At 46.4% G+C, this 16,818-nt stretch overlaps 1 protein-coding gene across 3 annotated transcripts in view; it reads right to left on the reverse strand.

Annotated features, from left to right (window-relative positions):
- Positions 1-16,818, reverse strand: part of STK3 (serine/threonine kinase 3) — a 439,103-nt gene that overhangs the window by 156,918 nt on the left and 265,367 nt on the right. For all 3 annotated transcript variants that reach the window (XR_002099553.1, XM_019527988.1, XM_019527987.1), the window contains one exon: positions 2,604-2,773. Coding sequence is in view for 2 of the 3 variants with exons in the window: in XM_019527988.1 (XP_019383533.1) it covers positions 2,604-2,773 (170 nt within the window). In the remaining variant the exon portion in view is untranslated. The remainder of the gene's footprint in view (positions 1-2,603; positions 2,774-16,818) is intronic.

Genomic DNA, 16,818 nt, shown 5'->3' on the forward strand with positions numbered 1-16,818 from the left:
TCATGCTCTCTGCTCTGCCTTCTGCCTAAAAACAAAAGTGTTAACCTTAAAGGCTGTAAGTCTGGATATTCTTGTTATCTATATAAGTAGATTATCCTTGCCTCAGTAATGCTTTGTGATAACAAGTGCCTCAAATTAATTATTGTGCAAGAACGTATTAATGTTTTTAAAAGTTATAAACAACTAGAAATGTAGGTAAATTGTAAGATGATATTTGTAATTTTTGTAGGTTCCCGTTCATTCATTCCATTAATCATTTCACTTGAAATTTAAACAAGCTAAACTAATGAGGAGGCTCATTGACTATAGCTCAATGTAACAGGGGGCAGCTCTTGAGGCCGGATCTTATGCCGGCCTGCCCCCCTGTCTATGGGTCAGGCTGCCCCGTCTCACCTGCCACGACTTTGCTATTCTCAAAACAGGTGGTAAAGTGCAAGAGACTGCCCATTACATACCCTGACGTCAGAGGGTGCTATCTACGGCTCAGAAGCTTCCCAACACCACAGCCCACGCCTCACAGATGGCATCCACAGTGTCATTATGCTCCCAGCCTAGAGCCAGGCCAAGCTTAGCCCTCACTGTCAGGCCTCTTTCACACACACATTCATATTGCCCGCCTCTCACATTCTACCCCCTCTCACAGGGTCTCTTTCTCACATTGACAACACATCCCACCCTGCTCCCTCTTGGAGCGGCTCCCATAGACCACAGACTTTATCTAGATCATGCCTTGGGTGGCAGACATAGTCCTTTGGGCCTCTCCCATGACCCTCACCTGGGTAGTGGCCAGCCAAGTTCCTCACCTGGGCCAAACTTGCCCAGCCCTTCCCAGGGCAGCCTTACATAGACATACACAAACACACACTGGGCCCCCAGCCCCATGTACTATGCTCCAGCCCTCTGTTCCCCCTTTCTGGGGCTCCACACTTCTCTCAAATTGCTCTCCAGGGGTTGGCTCATGTACTGCCCTTCAAGCTGTCCCACAGACCTACTTAGCACACTCCCTTGGGCTGCCTTTCAGGCTGACCCTCAGCCCTATTCAACCCTCATCTGGGCCCTCGCTACCACCCTCTCTGGGGTTACACATCTACTCCCTCCTTCAGGGCTCCAGGGTTTCCCTCCCCTGTGAAGGCTCAGGTGGCCACAGCCATGCCTGGCCCCGCCTGAGTCTTACACCCTCTTTGGGCTCAGATGGCCGTAGCTGTGCTTGGCCCCCTTGTACCAACAGTGTTGTGGAGGCTAGGGGTTAAGTTACCCCAACCTGCCTTTCACCAGGGCAGTGACTGACCTGGCATTTCCTGGGGACTCCTGCACCACTAGGAGCCCCACCAGGCCCCCATTCCTGGTAGGATGCAGTTTTAGGTCATGCCCAGGACCAAGAGCCTCCTGGCCATCCCCATAAGCTCTTCCCCTTACCTCCTGGATGTGTTGTACAGCCTTTCAGCCAGGCGATGTTTCTGCCTGGCTGCCAGCAACAAACTGCTGTACTTATATAGGCAGCCAGTGATTTAAAATGGCTGCTGCAATCAAGCACCTGCTGGCTGCTTGACTCAGCCCTTAAAGTGGCAGGCATTGCAAGTGCTCTGCTACACTCAACATACACTTTCCTAAGGCTTAATCCTGCAAACACTTATCAATACATGCAACTTTACACATGCTGTTAGTCATATATAGTTCAAAAGAATAATTCAAGAGTAAATTTATTCATGTAGATTTATGTTAACCAGATCAGGGCCTTAGTAAATAATTTACTAAGGTGTTCACCTTTGGCTAAAATCCTTAGCCAGTATGTGAAAACAAGCATACTTTTCAAACTATTCTAAAAACAACTTTATTACCACCATAATAAAACTAATTTAGATTAAAATGCATAAATACATACATATACATACACACAAAACTATATATATGTTTTGAGGTTTACCAGTGGCTTAGGAACAGTTTCCTTTTTGTCTCTATCATATCTTGTAAAGTGGACAAAATGAAAATAAATAAAAATGATACTATGCAAGCCAGCGAAACTAAGAACAAAGAGATTTGTGCATGATTTCTACAGATGCAGTCATTCCACCCAGAACGATGAGTTTTACACGAATTGTTAGAGACCATATCCATAACAAAGGTCTCAAAGGATACAAGAAGTGATCTTATTTAATCTACTTGGGAGATAGGTAAATTGTTCCCTCTCATTTAATATGTTTAATAATAACTTTTTACAGGTCTCATTTGAATACTAAACCAACCCAACATTAACAGTATGTTAATGCTTTCAAGCCTTCAGTATACCTAAGTCAAATGAGCAGTCTGATAAAGATACAATGCAATATACACTAAAAAGTGCCAAGAGCACTTTTACTAAAAGGAAAATAAGAGTTACAAAGAATGTTGATGGTTTCATCACTCTTAGCTTTAAAGTTATCTTCTGTACTAGGCAAATATATTTATTTATCACCTGGTACATGGAGGTATGAAATATTTGGAAGGACCCTGGACAATGACTTATTTTATTTACACTAATAGAAAGGATTAATTCTGGTATACATAAAATAAACAACAAGTAACGACCTAAACATTAGAAAAATAAATATTTAAAATGTACTTACAAAATCAAAGTCTCCATCTTGAGGGACTTTCCAGTTATCAGGAAAAACATTTTTGGATACGGGGTAGGGCATGTTCTGGTTACAGTTATCAGGACTTTTATTCTTGGAATCTTGTTTATCAAAGTAGTCCATGAAGGAAGGTCTTTGTACTTGCGGTGAAGTAGCATTTCCTTAGTTGAAAGGAAAAGAAAAGTTAAAGTTGTTTAGAGATTCCATTTTTACTGTGCTAAAATAAGCTACACATAAATTCGAAGGATTAATTTTACAGTGGTTTTATAGTAATGAATACAGCCAATATGTGGTGTGAAGTTCTATAGCTGTCTTCCATGAAAGTCCATTGCCCAAGAAAGACATTTCTGTAGTAAACATAAGAAGAAGGAATTGACCAAGATGTTACTAAATTATGTATATAAATAAAATTGAAAGTTACTTCAGCTGACATTATTTGTTATTTTAGAAACTCAGTAACACATGGTGGTAAGTATTCCCTTGGGGGCTAAAGGCCTTAAAGTGTAAGGCCTGGTTTGCAGGCACTACTCTGATACCAATTTTTACCAATGACAAATAATAGCATAAAGTTGCACTTATTTAAACATTGATGTGGTCTGAAACAGTTTTAGAACAATCAATAAAAACTGCACAGCCAAGCGGTGAGTAAAGAAGGCTTAGCTAACTTCACTGGCAATAAAAAATGTTCAGCATATCAAAAGATGCAGGTCCCACAGAGCAAATGGCTGGAAGGTGTTGTAGCTGTGCACCATGGAGAGCCTGCAGAATACTTCCATCATCTGTACAGTTCACTGAACCTTGTGATCACAATGGGGACCCCACATGTTGTCATCCTTTTCAAAATAAATTTTGTCTGGAATTTGTTTTCATTTTTGGACATCAAAAGAGTCTACTCTCTTTATAGGACAGTTAATCTATTAAACATAAAAAACAATATATTGGGTCTAAGCAACTAACTATCTCCCCATGGATTACTATCTGAATAAAAAAATTGAATCAAAATACCTTACTAATCAAGTGCATGCACACACGTGCTCTCTCTCTCTCTCTCACACAAACATGCATGCACGCGCACATGCAGATTTTAACTACAGAACAAAATTCCTAAACTATACTTTTTATTATAAACATTAAGAATAAAGAAATATAATTTAGGTAGAGCTGCTTTATTTTAAAATAGGGGATAAACTGCACTGGAAGGAAAAACTGTTTCATTCGTAAGGGTAGGAGTTTTCTGCTCTGCTGGAAAAGGTGTCCTCCACTGAAAATCTATGTTGTGGTATAATATTGAAGAACTGTAAAATAGATACAACTCGTACTCCTGCACTTCGCTGAAACATTTCTTGCTGGGCTATTCTTGCTCTTTGCCCTTATGAATGCCTAGACAGAAAAGGGAGTTCTCTCCTACCTTATCACTTTTACCCACAGGAGCTCACAAAAGACAAAAAGGAACTTGTTAACGATATTCTTCCTTTAGCATGTGGAGGAAGCCAAGAAGGACTGAAGATTGCAGGTAACCTTGCTAGTATTTTTTTGAGTAGCCAACAACAATCAAATTAGACTCAGACATCCAAAAGTATGTGCATGTGAAGAAACACAATCAAATATTATTTGGCATTATAATTTCTATCAATTAATAACAGGATTTTTAACCTTCCACTTTTCTTCCCTCTTCCCCCTTTCTGTAGCATCTTGATTTATCTTTTCCATCAAAGCTGGGGAGGAGAGAAAGAATACAAGCATCCAAGAACACTTTGAGAGGATGCATGATCCAGGAGGAGATAGAAGATAGAGTGATGCCTGATGGCAAAAGGCTGAGGTACAGGGAGGAAAATATTTAAATAAATAAATATTAAAATAAATATTTTTAAAATCATTATAATATTCTCATTGGTTTATACTGTGTAATTTCTGTTTTAAAAAACTATGGCAGTCTGCACCAATCACCGTCCATTTTTCTTCTTCCTGCTGTGCTTAATATATTTGTTTTATGCTTAAGAGCCAACAATGAATAGGAAAAAAATAATAGTTTATATAATAGCAGACTGTATATTATATAATAATGATCAATTTCTAGTAAGATATTATCTTTCCTTCAAACTCAAAATAAAACTACCCTACATTGTTTATGTTTCTCTTTAAGATTACAGAACTACTTAGAAAATTCTATTAAACATGTTATGAGGCTTAAGATATTTGTAACTCTGAGAAAAATAAAGAGCAGTTTCCTTGCCACTGAATACAAATAAAGGAAAGTGGATCAGCAAGCTTCACTTTGGAACTCTTCTGAGATAAACATGCCACATTTGATTTTCACTTTGAGGGGGTTGCTTATTTATTTAGGTAAAAAAAGAGACCTTAGCCCTTTTCTCTCCGACTAAACAAACTCCAGTAGTCAGGGCTGTCCTACTGGCAGAGGAGTTTTTGAGGAGGTTGTGGAGGAGTTAAGTTGCAGCCCCTGGAGAAACTCTTGCTCTGCCACTACTTTCCCTACCACTCCAGCTGCAACAGCGATGTCTGGGCTCCCTCTCCCTCCTCCAGTTGCTGCTTCCTCCTCTCATCTCAGGTGATGGGGCAGTGCAGCACAGAGTGCTGGAAATGGAGGGTGAGTCTGGTGCTGCATAGATTTGTGGTGCAGCAGCAGGAAAGTGGAAGAACAGGGCATGCAGGCATGTGGTGCAGCAGTGCGGGGGGAGGGATGCCTGTGCAGGCATGCACTGCAGCAGCAACATGACCCAGGACCCATGACTAGTCCTGGTGTGGCCTTCACTAGTGCAGTCTGCGAGGTGTGGGGTCCCCAGCTGCTTGGAGGTCCTGTACTAGGCATTTAGAATGAACTTACTTAAAGAGAATGAAAGCTGTTAGTATCAACTGTAGTATATCTGTGTAAATTGTATGTATGTATAAATAACTAAAATAACTCCCTCAAAACTGTGAAAAATGGGTTTTCTTAAAAGTTCTCTTTCAAATGCTAACAGTGGGAAGCTAGAATTTTTTCTATCCTTGCAAGATGAACAACAAATAAGGTCTTTATCATGGGTGGACTCTTTAATTTGTACTAATTCACAAACACAGGCAACGTGGTATACGTAACAACTTTTGCTAGAATTTATAGATTCACAGATGTTAGTGGCTGGAAAGGACCTTACAAGATCATCAGGGCAAGCCCCCATGAACTTGGGCAGGAAAGACTGCTGGGGTCAGATGACCCGAGCAAGGTGGGAGTCAAGACACTTTTTGAAGATTGCCACGGTGGGTTACTATACCACCTCCGGGAGAGGCCTGTTCCAGACCCTTGACATTCGACCTGTAAAGAAGTTTTTCCTTATGTCCAGTCTGAAGAGATCTTCAATCAGTTTGTACCTGTTGTTCTTGTCTTCCCCCGGGGTGCCTTGGTGAACAGATGCTCCTCCAAGTAGAGGTGCACCTATATAAGAAAACTGTATTGGAGATTGGCTTTTTTTGCCTCATGGTTGATAATGTGACTGATAACTGTCCGATGCACACGCGCAGCCACAACACAGCACATAGGCAGCCAGGAGCACAGGTTGGCAGCTTGGAGAGCTGCATAGCTGGTAATTCTGTTTGATGGAAGGGATGGGGGGAGGGAAGGGTGTGGAGGGGGCAGATCGAGGCCCCCATGGTGAGGGAGGGAGTGGGGCTGAGGCTGAGGCTGGAGCAGGCACTGCCCAGGCATGGCAGGACGGGGCATAGGACAGAGCCGCAGCTCATCTTGGGGGCGCAGCTCCTGCCACTGCACGCACCCTGGGAAAGCATGGGGGGGGGCATGTGCCCATGGATCTGTGTGGGTTGGGGTGGGCTGCCACTTAAGGCTGGGGCCAGGGCTGTGCCGGCTCTTCCCAGCAGGGGCTGGGCTGCACTGCATTTGAGGCAGGCAGCAGCAGTGCTGGGAGGGGAGATTGGAGGGCTATGGCAAATTTTGGGGTGGCTGCAATGCCCCCCATAGCCCTCCTCCCAGCGCTGCCACTGCCCACCCTGAGTGCAGCCTGGCCCAGCCCCTACAACAGACTTACTAGCTGGACTCTGCTCTCAAGTCTTCAAGCAAGTATCGGAAATCAGATTGGTTTCAGCCAATATTCCTCCTGAAAAACTGGCTATCGTTATCAGCCCCCCAAAAATTCTATTGGTGCACCCCTACCCCCAGACCCTGATGTACACCCCTGATATACTTATTACTCCTGGTATGACCTGGTCTCTAGGCTTCTAATCATGCACGTGTCCCTCCTTCGGACCCTCGTGAGCTTCTCCACATCCTTCTTGAAGTGCAACACCCAGAACTGAACACAGTACTCCAGCTGCAGTCTCACCAAGACTGAGTAGAGTGGGAGGATGAGATCCTTAGTCTTCCTCGAGATGCATCAGTAGATGCATGCCTGTGTTTGATTCACTCTGCCAGCTACAGCATCGCACTGGTGGCTCATGTTCATTCTGTGATCTATCACGATACGCAGGTTTCTTTCAGTTGTGGTGCTGGCAAGTGTAGTACTGCTGAGCCTCCAAGTGTGTTGCAGATTATTTCTCCCCAGATGGTACACTACATTTTCTCCGTATTAAATGTTAACAGGTTAAGAACTGCCCACCTCGCAAGCCTGTCCAGGTAAGCCTGTATTGCAGCCTACCCTTGAGTGTGACCACACTCCCCCATAATTTGGTGTCATCCACAAACTTTGCCAGTTTGCTTTTAACACCCAAATCCAAATCACTGATAAACATGTTGAAAATCACTGGTCCGAGTACTAAACCCTGAGGGATGCCACTGCTCACCTTCTGCCATGGTATGCTAGTTCCAAGGTTGCCATTTCTTGGACTTGTACTAGTAGTTGGCCTGTCCCATGGTAATCTCAGTTTAAAGCCCTATCCAGGAGGTCTGCCATTCTAACTGAGAAAAGCTTCTTCCTCTTCGGCATGAGGTGGATGTCATCTCTCCCCAACAAGCCAGCCTTTGAGGCATGTAGTATGAAAAAAGCCAAAGCCCTCCCAGTGGCACCAGTGCTAGAGTCTTCTATTCACTTCTTCTATGCATCTGTCCCTCCTATACCAATGACTCGTAACTGAGAAGACGGAGCAGAAGACTACCTGTCCCCCTGACACCTTAAGCCCAGCCACCTGAGCCCTGTAGTCACTCAGGACCCAGGCAGAATTGTTCCATTTGTGCCCACATGGATGAGGAGCATGGGGTAGTGGTCGGAGGGCCAGATGAGCTTAGGAATCCTTTCAGCCACATCCCAGATACGAGTCCCTGGGAAGCAGCAGACCTCATGGGTTAGGGGGTCAGGGCAGCAGTTCACTCCCTCAGTCTCCCTCAGGAGGGAGTCACCCACCACGACCACTCTGCATCTCTTCTTTGGGGTGGTGGCTGGATGCCTTACTTCCTCCAGAGCTGGTGCTTCTGCTGACAACTCTGCTGGTGCTATGAGAAGTGCATACCTGTTGCACAGTTCCAGAGGAGGAGTGACTCTGGTGCTGAATGCCTTGAGACACCAGACAAGTGTCTTCCAGGCAACCCCAGGATGGGACTCCACGTCAGTCTCTTGGATGTCCTTCTTCAAGCTGATGGGCTTCCATGCTCTTCCCTCTATGTTCTTCTGGTGAAGAGCCAGGTAGTAGTTGTCTATCTCCTGCTCAAGGACCCTGATACTGCAAAGCCTTCTCACTTCTGCCTGGAGCTCCCTCACCTGGCACTCTAGAGACCCCACTACAGAGCATACCCCACAAACAGGGGTGCCCTTGCTCCCATGCCCAGTTGCTGGCAACCCCCACAGCCTGGAGTCATAGGCTCCATCTGGGTGGAGGCTTCAGTGGTGCAAGGGGACTGGGGCCGAAGTAGGAGCCGGGGGCAGGGGCATTACCCTCCTTGGCTCTGCTCAGCTGCCACTCTGCCACTGCTTCCCACTCACCACAGTCCCCACTTAGCTCCTGGCTCCATTTTGGGGGGTCAGGGTCTGCCAGAAGGTCCACCAGGGGTCTTCAGCTCTCAGGAGTATGACAAGCTTTCACCCGTGCATCTCTGCCGAAAGCAGGTCCCAAACTGAAAGTTTTTTCATTTGGGACCTTTGTGAATCCGGCGGACTCACGTACAGTCTTGCGGCTCGTGCATTCACAGACTGCCACATGCACCTCACTGTGCCACTCACAGGGACTGGTTGCCCTGTCCCGCCAAAGAAGGGGAGCCCCCCACACCAATCCCACACTAACTCACGTGCTGGGCCCAGAAGCATGCCTGTTTGCATGCTCTGTTCACATGGCTCCCTGGGGGCTGGCCTAAGTAGGAGGTGGGGGGGGGCAGAGTTAACCCAGTTCTTCTCCTATTTAGGTCCATGAAGGTCTTTTCTGCAAAATATACACATGAACTTGAAATTCAGGAGATTGTTTGGGTCTGAAAGCTTGTGTATTATTATATCTCACTGAGTTAACAAGTAATGGTCCCTTATGCAGTCTCTCAGGAACCAATAAATCTACAAGCACTGCTTGTAAAGAAAAGATGAAAAACTGTATTGAAAGAAAGGAAAATTATATACCTATGGCTGATAGCTGAAAGAGGACAGGCAGGTATTCAAAACTGTTGTAAATATAGTCTTTAAAAATACCATAATTACCAAAATCTCAGTATTGCAAAGGATATATATACTGCAACTGCATCTGCATAGGTCAGGTTTCAACAGGGCTCTGAACTAGTAGATCCAGAACTAGGGTCAAATTCAGTGATGACTAGCAGAGTCTACACACAGCAATATAAATAGCCTGAGAAATTTGTACTGAATGTTGAGTTTCAATACCCTATTCTCTTTGGAACAAAACCAAAATATGGACACCAAATTATGGGGAAGTGCAGTCATGCTAGAGGATAGGTTGGCAATTCAGGCTGACCTGGACAGGCTCGCAAGGTGGGTGAATCAAAACCTGATGACATTCAACAGAGAAATGGAAGCTGCTCCACCTCAGGAGAAAAAAACCCACATCATACTTATAGGCTCAGCAGTGCTACACTCACTAGCACCACAACCAAAAGAGACTTGGGAGTCATGATTGACCACAAGATGAACATGAGCCACCAATGCAATGCTGCAGCCAGCAAACCAAACAAAACTCTAGTGATGCATCTCAAGTAAGACCCAAGAAGTCATCCTCCCACTTTCCTCAGCCTTGGTGAGGCTGCAGCTGGAGTACTGCATCCAATTCCGGGCTCCACATTTTCAAAAAGATTCACATTCAGTCCCCGGCTCCGGTGAGAGATGCATGGACGGAAGCCCCTTGCACCCCCGTGAGCCCTGGGATCCCCAAGACCCTCAACAAGCTCTGGCCTACCTGGAGGTAAGCAGGGGCCCATGGTGGGAGGGACGCCCAGCTGCAGGGCAAGGAGCCCCCTCCCCCCCGGCTCCTACTTGGCCCAGACCCTCAGGGAGCCATGCACCCAGAGCCTTGTGAACAGGATGTGCAAACAGGTGCACTTCTGGGCCCAGCACGCAAGTTAGCATGGGAGTTTGTGCAGGAGGGTGAGGGAGGGCCCGAGGCCCTCCCAGTGAGCCCTAGAGAAGGTAGTCACACCAGTAGCTAGACTACCAGTGGCACAATGAGGATGGCCACATGCCACACTCGAGGGTCCCCTAAGAGTCTGAGGCCTCCCCTCTGGCACTTCTGAGGCCTCCACCCAGACAGAACCCATGCTTCTGGGCTCCACACAGACAAAGCCTCTGGCTCTTGACTGCAGGGGCTGCCTGGTACGATTCCAGGCACTTGGGACTGGGAGCATGGCAACCTCCCCTTGTGAGGTCTGCTCCACCTTGGAGTCTCTGGGGCACCAGATAGAGGAGCTCCAGACAGCAATCCAGAGTCTGCGTACCATCAGGGATGGTGAGCAGGAGACTGACTCCTACTGCCAAAGCCCTTCACCCCATGCAGGCCGAGGGTTGACCAGGGTCACCTCCCAGGACAAGGGAGGACTTGAGGATCTCCCACTCTGTCCAGCCAGGAGGTTGGACCAAGGTGGTTAACAGCCCCAGGGCCCGTTGCACCAACGTCCCCTCCCATCTGGAGCTCTGCAACCAGTATGCACCTCTTGCAGCCCCAGTAGAGCCTGCAGAGCTGCCAACTCCTGCAGGCAAGGGAGGCCCATCAACAGCTACTGTCCCTGCTCTCCCTAAGACGAAACACAAAGTGGTTGTTGTGGGAGACTCCCTCCTGAGGGGGCAATCTGCCGCCCCACCCCCCTAGCCTGGGAGGTCTGCTGCCTCCTGGGGGCCTGCATCTGGGATGTGGCAGAGAGGATCCCCAAGCTTATCCATCCCTCCCACCACAACCCTATGCTCCTTACCCATGTGAGCACGAATTACATGGTTCAGGGCAATCCCAGCTGGGTCATGAATAGCTACAGGGCTCTGGGACTGGGAGTGGGGCTTAGGGATGCAGGTGTTTTTTTCCTCTATCCTCTCAATTATAGGTCATGGGCTGAGGAGGGAGAGACGGATCGAGGTACTCTACTGAAGACTGTGGATCTGGTGCCATTGTGAAGGCTTCGGCTTCCACGATCACAGTCCGCTCTTTGGTGAGAGAGGCAGCGCTGTGTTGGGAAGAGACAGACTCCACCTCACTTCATTGAGGAAGATACTCTTCTCAGCCAGAACAGTTGACCTGCTCAGTCAGGCTTTAAACTAAGCCCACCGGGCAATGGGTGAACAACCACCAGAGCAAGCCCGCTAGGCAATAGCTACAAAAAAAAACAGACTAGGCCACCCAAGAGATTCTACTCCTACCCCAGCCCTGGAACGGTGTCCTCCTGAGAATGTGAGGAAGCCTAGATGCTTACGTGTCTGTACACCAATGACAGGAGCTTGGGGAACAAACAGGAGGAATGGTCCTCCTACTAAACAAGAAAGACTATGATCTCATAGGGATAATGGCGATCTGGCGGGACTCTACCCATGACTGGGCCACAGGTATAGCTAGCTATACCATGTATAGGAGAGATCGTGCAGATAAAATGGGTGGAAGTGTATCTCTCTATGTCAAGGACAGCTTCACATCCCTGCAAGCTGACACTGGCACCCAGGGAGGGTGATTAGAAACCCTCTGAGTTAAAATATGTGGGGAACATGGCACATGGGACACAATGGTAAGAGTCAACTATAGACCCCCTAAACGAGGAACAACAGATTGACCAGGAATTCGCCAGGGAACTGGCTGAGGCAACATGCTCTTGGTGCATGGTTGTCATGGGAGACTTCAATTACCCAGACATCTCGTGGGAAGAGCACTTGACCAAATCCGAATGGTTGCAAAGCTTCCTCACGTGCATGGATGAACTCTACTTGACCCAAGAAGTCTATGGACCCACAAGAGGTAAAGCACTGCTAGACCTCGTACTGGCTAAAGGGGATGACCTAGTCAGCAACCTAAAGATTGAAGGGAAGCTGGGAGACAGTGCCCATGAGCTGATCACTTTTACTATCCACCGCAAAGCTGGCAAGTCAGTCAGCAATGCAGAAGTCCTCGATTTTAGGAAAGCTGACTTTGATAAGCTCAGGAGGCTTGTTGTCAAGGCACTAAGGGACCAAGACTCAACAGGGAGAGGAGTCCAAGAGGAATGGTTGCTCCTTAAGGCAGCGATCCTGGAGGCACAAGGGATGTCCATCCCAGCTTGGAGAAAAGGTAGCAAAAGGGCATAGCAACCCCCTTGGCTCAGCAGGGAACTTGTAGACCTCCTAAGCCAAAAAAGAGAGAGGCTTATAAAGGATGGAAGATAGGAATCACCACAAAGGATTACTTTGCACTGGTTCATACCTGTAGGGAGCAAACCAGGAAAGCCAAGTCTGCAACTGAACACCACCTGGCTACACATATCAAGGACAATAAAAAGTCCTTTTTTAGATATGTTGGGAGCCGAAGGAAAAGCAAGGGTAACATTGGACCCCCACTAAACCAAATGGGACAACAACTGACTCCCATGAAAAAGCTAACCTACTTAATGGGTACTTCACATTGGTTTTTCATCAACCCCAAGGGTTCACCTTGCCTAGCAAGAAGCAGAATGGCCAGGGTGAGGGTGAAATTATACCCAGTATAGGGGTAGACCTTGTAAAGGAACACCTTAAGAGGCTGGACACCTTCAAGTCAGTGGGTCCCGATGGACTGCACTCCAGAGTACTTGTACAGCTGGCAGGAGTCATAGCCCAACCACTGGCCAAGATTTTCGAAAACTCGTGGCGCTCAGGTGAAGTAGCTGAAGATTGGAAGAAGGCCAATGTGGTGCCCATCTTCAAAAAAGGGAGGGAAGTAGATCCAGGGAACTATAGGCCAATCAGCTTGACCTCAAATCCCTGGTAAGATTCTGGAAAAAAATTATCAAAGAGTCCATTCTTGACAAGCTGGCTGATGGCAACATCCTAAGGGACTGCCAGCATGGGTTTGTTGCAGGTAGGTCTTGCCTAACCAATCTCATCTCCTTCTATGACCAGGTAACATATCACCTGGACAAGGGAAAAGAAATTGACGTCATATATCTGGACTTCAAAAAAGCCTTTGATTTAGTGTCCCATGATCTCCTCTTGAAAAACTGGCCAACTGTGGTCTCAGCTACATCACAGTCCGATGGCTGGAGAATTGCCTCCAAGGCTGGACTCAGAGAGCTGTGGTCAATGGAAGCAAATCATCTAGTGATCTGTGACCAGTGCTGTCCCCCACGGCTTCATCCTTGGACCTGTTCTCTTCAACGTCTTTATCAACAACATGGATACAGATGTCAGAAGTGGACTGGCCAAGTTTGCCGATGACACCCAACTTTGGGGTAGAGCATCCACGCTGGAAGTTTAGGCTGGTGATTCAGGCTGACCTGGATAGGCTGAAAAAGCGGGCGGATACAAACCTGATGATTTTCGGTAAATGTAAGGCACTCCACCTTGGGAAAAAAACCCCACAGCATGCTTATAGCAGTGCTATGCTCACTAGTACCAAGGCCGAAAGGGACTTGGGGGTCGTGATTGACCACAAGATGAACATGAGCCACCAATGTGATGTCACAGCTGGTAAAGCAAACCAAACTCTGGCTTCCACATCCATAGATGCTTCTGAAGTAAATCTTAGGATGTCATCCTCCCGCTGTACCTGGACTTGGTGAGGCTGCAGCTGGAGTACTGCATCCAATTCTGGGCATTCCACAATTCAGGAAACTTGAGAGAGTCCAGAGGAGAGCCACGCGCATGATCAGAGGTCAAGAGAACAGGCCTTATGAGGAGAGGCTGATAGGCATGGGACTCTTCAGCCTGGGGAAGCAAAGGCTCAGGGGTGACTTGGTGGCAGCCTATAAGTATATAAGGGGTTTGCATCAAGGGAAGATAAGGTCTAAGTCACAAACCACTGGAAGACTGTTTTAGACTGGACATAAGGAAAATCTTCTTTACTGTCCGAGTCTCCAAAGTCTGGAATAGACTCCCCCCAGAAGTGGTGCAAGCACCTACTTTGGATACCTTTAAGAAATGCATGGGTGTTCTGACCCCAGCTGACTTCCTGCCCCTTAGGCAGGGGGTTAGACCAATGATCTTGTGAGGTCCCTTCCAGCCCTAATGCCTATGAAATCTAGTAAATCTATGGATTCTTTCCAAGATCTGAGCAATTCATACAACTATATCAAGCAACTAACTTCTCTATAAACTGTACAACTAAAGACCACAAAAAATGTAACATAAGACTGCTTTTACACTGGCACTTTAAAAATCTATTGTTGCCTGCTTAAAAATTAAAATTCTGTCCAGCATGTATTTGTGTGTCCTTGGTTTCTTTTGAAAAAAAGCATAAATTCATACGGGTCATATTTCCTATACAACAGAAAGAACAAAATAGTGTATGGAATATTTACAAAAGACACACAATCCTTTCTGTGTGGTTTTATACTAGAAAGGGATGAACTTGCAGTTCTTTTCTTCCTCCCTGATTCAATGTTTCTCCTTTATTCTAAGCAAACAACTGGTGAATCATGCAGGTTATCTAGCCTTGGTATGCACAGAAAATCATTCTCTTTGGCGAACAATTTTTTTTTTTTTTTTAAATACAAGCTAAAATTTTTACTTCAATTTTATTTTCTATGAAAACATATCAAATACAACTCTATATAACTAAAGCTTCAGCACAATTATCAAAAACTCCTCAGCTGGTTATCAGCAGCCTTGAAACTAGACAATGGCTGGTCCACACCAACATTACTGAATTACAGTCCTGAAACTGATGGCTGTCAGTCAGCTTTGGGGACCACATATGATCTGCAAATGCCAACCCTGATGAGAATGTGGCCTGAAACCGACCTATGAACAATTTTTCAAACTTGGGATTAAAAGTCAAGTTTCAGAGAATTTTCAGGGACATAGCCCTAAAATTCAGGACTATCCCAGAAAATCCAGGATGGTCAGTCACTTTGCACGTAGAAGTCTGTGCTGTCATGCCACTGAACATAACAGACTTTGTACTTTTTTAAAAAGCCTATGACGTTACATATAAACAACTATCTTAAAACAATGTTATTCGGATTGCAGAACCAAGCATTTTAAAATTAGAATATACAATATTTACAAGTGCCAATACATCCTTTTTCTCCTGCCTTGTGCATGTGTGTTATGATTTAGGGCTGGATCCAATAAAAGATTCAAGTGCCTACAAGCTAGTTGGTGAAATGTGTAACTTTTAGCACCTGGCCTTCATGAATTAGATACCTAGGTTTACTCATAGTGTCACAGAAAATCAGAGTTGTAAGGGACCTCTAATGCAACCCCCTGCTCAAAGCAGGACCACCCCCCAACTAGATCATCCCAGCCAAAGCTTTGTCTAGCCAGGTTCTGAAAACATCCAAGTATGGAGATTCAACCACCTCTGTGCGTAATCTGTTCCTGTGTTTTACTACCCTCCTAGTTAGAACATTCTCCCTAATATCTAACCTAAACTTCCCTTGCTGAAACTTGAGACCATTGCTCCTTGTTCTGTCATCTGCCACCACTGAGAACAGTCTAGCTCCATCCTCTTTTGAACCCCCATCAGGTAGTTGAAGGCTGCTATTAAATCCCCCCTCAGTCTTCTCTTCTCTAAACTAAACAAGCCCAGTTCCCTCAGCCTTTCCTCAGAAGTCATGTACCTCAGCCCCCTCACCATTTGTGTTGCTCTCTGCCGGACATTTTTGTTGCTCTCTACTCTCTCTAATTTGTCCACAATCTTTCTGTAGTGGGGGCCCCAAAATTGAACACAGCACTCCAGACGTGATCTCACCAGTGCTGAACAGAGGGGAAAAATGACTTCCCTTGACCTACTGGCAACATACCTACCAATGCAGCCCAGTATGCTGTTGGCCCTCTTGGCAACAAAGGCATGCTGCTGGCTCATATTCAGCTGACTGTCCACTGCAACCCCCAGGTCCTTTTTCTGCAGAGCTGCTGCCCAGCCAGTCAACTGGTGCATGGGATTATTCCATCCTAAGTGCAGGACTTTGCATTTGTCCTTGTTGAATCTCATAAGATTCCTTTTGGCCCAATCCTCCAGTTTGTCTAGGTCACTCTGAATCCTAGCCCTACCCTTCAACTCATCTATTACTCCCCCCCAGCTTGGAGTCATCTGCAAACTTGCTGAGGGTACACTCTATGCCATATTCCAGGTCATTAATGAACACTAAGCCTGTGCAAGTTGGCAGCAATCCGATCTGGCTTTGGATTCGACCGCTTCAGAGTGGTTGCTCCTTATGGAGACGATCCTCCAAAGGGAGGTAATCCCAACGCGGATCAAAGGGAGCAGGAGGGCACACAAGCCCCCATGGCTCACCAAAAGCATCTGGGAATGTCTCCTCGCTAAAAGGGAGGCATACACCCAATGGAAAGGAGGGGCCATCACCAGGGATGACTATACTGCAGTTGCTCGGGGATGTAGGGGGGCAGTCAGGAAGGCCAAGGCAGAGATGGAACTGGGACTAGCTTCCCAGATTAAGGACAATAAGAAGTCCTTCTTTAAATACATAGGGGGTAAAAAGAAGGTTCCGGGTAATGTGGGGCCTCTGCAGGACACGTTAGGAAATTTGGTCGTCACACCAGATGACAAAGCCAACATATTTAATGATTTCTTTGCCTCAATTTTCCTGAGCAGGGACCAGAACGGCCCCCACCGGGCCCCCCTCAGGCCCCAGGGGAGGCGCACCCAGGCCAAGGGTCAGGCAGGAACTAGT

This window comes from Gavialis gangeticus, unplaced genomic scaffold (assembly GCF_001723915.1).
Source record: "Gavialis gangeticus isolate Ggan-Ray unplaced genomic scaffold, GavGan_comp1, whole genome shotgun sequence".
NCBI lineage: Eukaryota > Metazoa > Chordata > Crocodylia > Gavialidae > Gavialis > Gavialis gangeticus.